We start from the raw sequence: 455 nt of genomic DNA on the forward strand, positions 1-455 counted from the left end.
CATGAAGAGTTTGTTTAGCAATAGCTTACATAGTCGGTTAATTATAGAGTATGGGGAGTGATCAATCATCCAACCCCCAAACTGGAAGGACAACTTGGACTCCTCCCATGGATCGACTGTTCATGGGTCTAATGGCAGACCAAGTACATGAAGGACAACTACTTGATGGTGAGTTCAGCAAACATGCTTGGACGCACATTATCGATAATTTCAGGCAGAGTTTTGGTTCTTCTTTTACCAAGGATGTGTTGAAAAATCGTATGAAAACTTTGAAGAAAAACTATGTTGTTGTAAGTACTCTTAGAGGTCAAAGTGGATTTGGATGGGACCAGTCGCGAGAAGTTGTGGTTGCTGATGATGTTGTATGGGATGAATATATCAAGGTGTGTTATGTTATTCTGTAACAATTGAATGAATTTGGATTTTTCGTTTTGTATTGATGAGATGTGGTGTAT

The 455-nt window shown here is 38.9% G+C and overlaps 1 protein-coding gene across 1 annotated transcript in view; it reads left to right on the forward strand.

Moving 5' to 3' along the window:
* Window positions 1–50: 50 nt before the first annotated feature.
* LOC113341951 (L10-interacting MYB domain-containing protein-like) overlaps window positions 51–455 on the forward strand; it is a gene marked incomplete at its 3' end in the record, with an annotated part of 866 nt that continues 461 nt past the window's right edge. Inside the window, exon 1 of the mRNA XM_026586651.1 lies at window positions 51–383. Within this exon, the coding sequence (XP_026442436.1) occupies window positions 51–383 (333 nt within the window). The remainder of the gene's footprint in view (window positions 384–455) is intronic.

This window comes from Papaver somniferum, unplaced genomic scaffold (genome assembly GCF_003573695.1).
Source record: "Papaver somniferum cultivar HN1 unplaced genomic scaffold, ASM357369v1 unplaced-scaffold_32324, whole genome shotgun sequence".
Classification (NCBI taxonomy): Eukaryota; Viridiplantae; Streptophyta; class Magnoliopsida; order Ranunculales; family Papaveraceae; genus Papaver; species Papaver somniferum.